Source organism: Pollachius pollachius (assembly GCF_949987615.1).
Source record: "Pollachius pollachius genome assembly, chromosome: 8".
In the NCBI taxonomy this organism is placed as follows: Eukaryota; Metazoa; Chordata; class Actinopteri; order Gadiformes; family Gadidae; genus Pollachius; species Pollachius pollachius.
In genome coordinates this window covers 4,419,635-4,422,134 of record NC_136941.1, presented here as the reverse complement: position 1 = coordinate 4,422,134, position 2,500 = coordinate 4,419,635, and the positions used below count along the sequence as shown (strand labels likewise).

General features: G+C 51.4%; 1 protein-coding gene across 1 annotated transcript in view; it reads left to right on the top strand.

Moving 5' to 3' along the window:
- The window catches only part of LOC307079669 (myosin-7-like), a gene marked incomplete at its 5' end in the record, with an annotated part of 35,440 nt that overhangs the window by 1,084 nt on the left and 31,856 nt on the right, over window positions 1-2,500 (top strand). Inside the window, 6 exons of the mRNA XM_079742132.1 lie at window positions 117-260; window positions 693-849; window positions 1,233-1,260; window positions 1,573-1,666; window positions 2,166-2,258; window positions 2,345-2,408. Coding sequence (XP_079598258.1) covers window positions 117-260; window positions 693-849; window positions 1,233-1,260; window positions 1,573-1,666; window positions 2,166-2,258; window positions 2,345-2,408 — 580 coding nt within the window. The remainder of the gene's footprint in view (window positions 1-116; window positions 261-692; window positions 850-1,232; window positions 1,261-1,572; window positions 1,667-2,165; window positions 2,259-2,344; window positions 2,409-2,500) is intronic.

Sequence of the window (2,500 nt, the reverse complement as noted above, 5' to 3'; positions counted from 1 at the left end):
TGCCGGCTGGGTCGGTTAACCCCTGGTTGTGGTTAGTTTGTGCCGGCCGGGTCGGTTAACCCTTGGTTGTGGTTAGTTTGTGCCGGCCGGGTCGGTTAACCCCTGGTTGTGGTTAGTTTGTGCCGGCCAGGGAGGAGGAGCTGCAGCCCATGAACCCGGCCCGCTTCGACCTGATGGAGGACATGGCCATGCTCACCCACCTCAACGAGGCCGCCGTGCTCTTCAACCTGCGCCGCCGCTACAGCATGTGGATGATCTACGTGAGGAACCAGTAGATTACACTACAAACAAGTAGATCAGAAACCAGTGGATTAGAAACCAGTAGATCACAGTACAAACCAGTAGATCAGAAACCAGTCGATTCAAACCAGCAGTAGATTCAAACCAGTAGATCACAATACAAGCCAGTAGATTCAAATCAGTAGATCACAGTACAAACCAATAGATTAAAATCAGTCGACCACAGTACAAACCAGTACATTAGAAATCACCAGTAGATCATAGTAGATACCAGTTGATTAGAAACCAGTGAATTAGAAATTAGAACATTACTAGTTTAGTTTAATAGATGCAATTACTAGATAAAGCTAATAATTAATGTATTCTCCTTCCTACTGGACTTGGTTCTGGTTATATATTACTAGATTAGTAAGTAGAAGACTAGATCTAACTAATGACGTTCTCCTCCTCAGACCTACTCGGGTTTGTTTTGTGTCACGGTCAACCCCTACAAGTGGCTTCCTGTGTACTCTGCTGAGGTGGTAGCCGCCTACAAGGGGCGTCGCCGGGCAGAGGCCCCGCCCCACATCTACTCCATCGCCGACAACGCCTACAGCGACATGCTGAAGAGTGAGTGACCCTTGATCTTCTGGGAGGGGCTGAGGCGGAGCCTGTTGGCAGTATGATTAAAAACCGGTCTAAAACAAACTAAAACGGAATCCATAGTCAGCCCGTTGTGGACCAGTTTTCAAACCAGACGGGGAAAAATACGCAATATTCAGATGACCTAGCCACTGAGACCCGACGACAATTAAATCTCGTCTACCCTGAACCTCCTAGCCTGGAGGCTGTTGGCGGAACTTTATGCTAGTCTCTAGTGAACCACCTAGAGGCCGTTAGAGGAACTACAGCCTAGTCTCTTCCACTAAGCCCCCAAACACACAGTATATCGGGTATTTAGGGTGCAGCGACGTACTAAGGTCAAGGCTCAATGTGTGGTTCTGTACTTTCAGACAGAGAAAACCAATCCATGCTCATCACGTAAGTCAGCATGCTGGAGGAGAGAGGAGCTCATTACTCCCCCAAACCCCTCATTACTCCCCCAAGCCCCTTATTACTCCCCCAAGCCCCTCATTACTCCCCCAAACCTCCCAATACTCCCCAAGCCCTTTATTACTCCTTCTCCCACCTCGTTACTCCTCCTCCCACCTCGTTACTCCTCCTCCCACCTCGTTTTTCCTCCTCATACCTCGTTACTCCTACTCACACCTCGCTACTCCTCCTCACACCTCGTTACTCCTCCTCACAACTCGTTACTCCTCAGCTGCTATCAGTCGTTGTCTTTCTCCTCAGAGGGGAGTCAGGAGCAGGGAAGACGGTCAACACAAAGAGAGTCATCCAGTACTTTGCCATCGTCGCTGCCATGGGAGACACCGTGAAAAAAGGAGTACGTCTTTCACTCCTCCTCTGACTCCTCCTCCATCTCCTTGACCTCCTCCTTTGCCTCCTCCTATAACGCCTCCAACTCCTCCTCCATCTGCTCTTAACCTTCTCTATCTCCTTTATGCTCCTCCTACTCCTCTTTAGATGCTAACTCCTCCAGCTCCTCCTCTAGCTCCTCTTATTCCACCTCTATATTCTCCTCAACTCCTAACTCCTCCTCCTCTTCTATGCCTGCTCCTCCACTAACTCCCTCTCCTGCAACTCCTCCTGCTCCTCCTCTACCTCCTCCTGCTCCTCCTCCTCCTCCTCCTCTTCCTCCTCTACATCCTCCACCTCCTCCTCTAATGCTGCTCCTCCTCCTCTACCTCCTCCTGCTCCTCCTCCTCTACCTCCTCCTGCTCCTCCTCTACCTCCTCCTGCTCCTCCTCCTCCTCCTCTTCCTCCTCTACATCCTCCTCCTCCTCCTCTAATGTTGCTCCTCCTCCTCCCCTCCTCCCCTCCAGGGCTCCCTGGAGGACCAGATCATCGAGGCCAACCCGGCCATGGAGGCGTTTGGGAACGCCAAGACCATCCGCAACGACAACTCGTCTCGCTTCGTAAGCGGCCGTCCGTCACCATGGTGACCATCTGCCATCCCATAATAATAAGAGCTGTACGATAAGCCTGTCTCTCTTTGGTCCAGGGGAAGTTCATCAGGATCCACTTTGGACCCACAGGGAAACTGGCTTCTGCTGACATCGACATCTGTATGTTAGACCCCCCAACACACCCATAGACCCCCAACCCTGGTCCTGGTGCACCCTAGACCCCAGGACTAACCCTAACCCTGTTCCAAGAA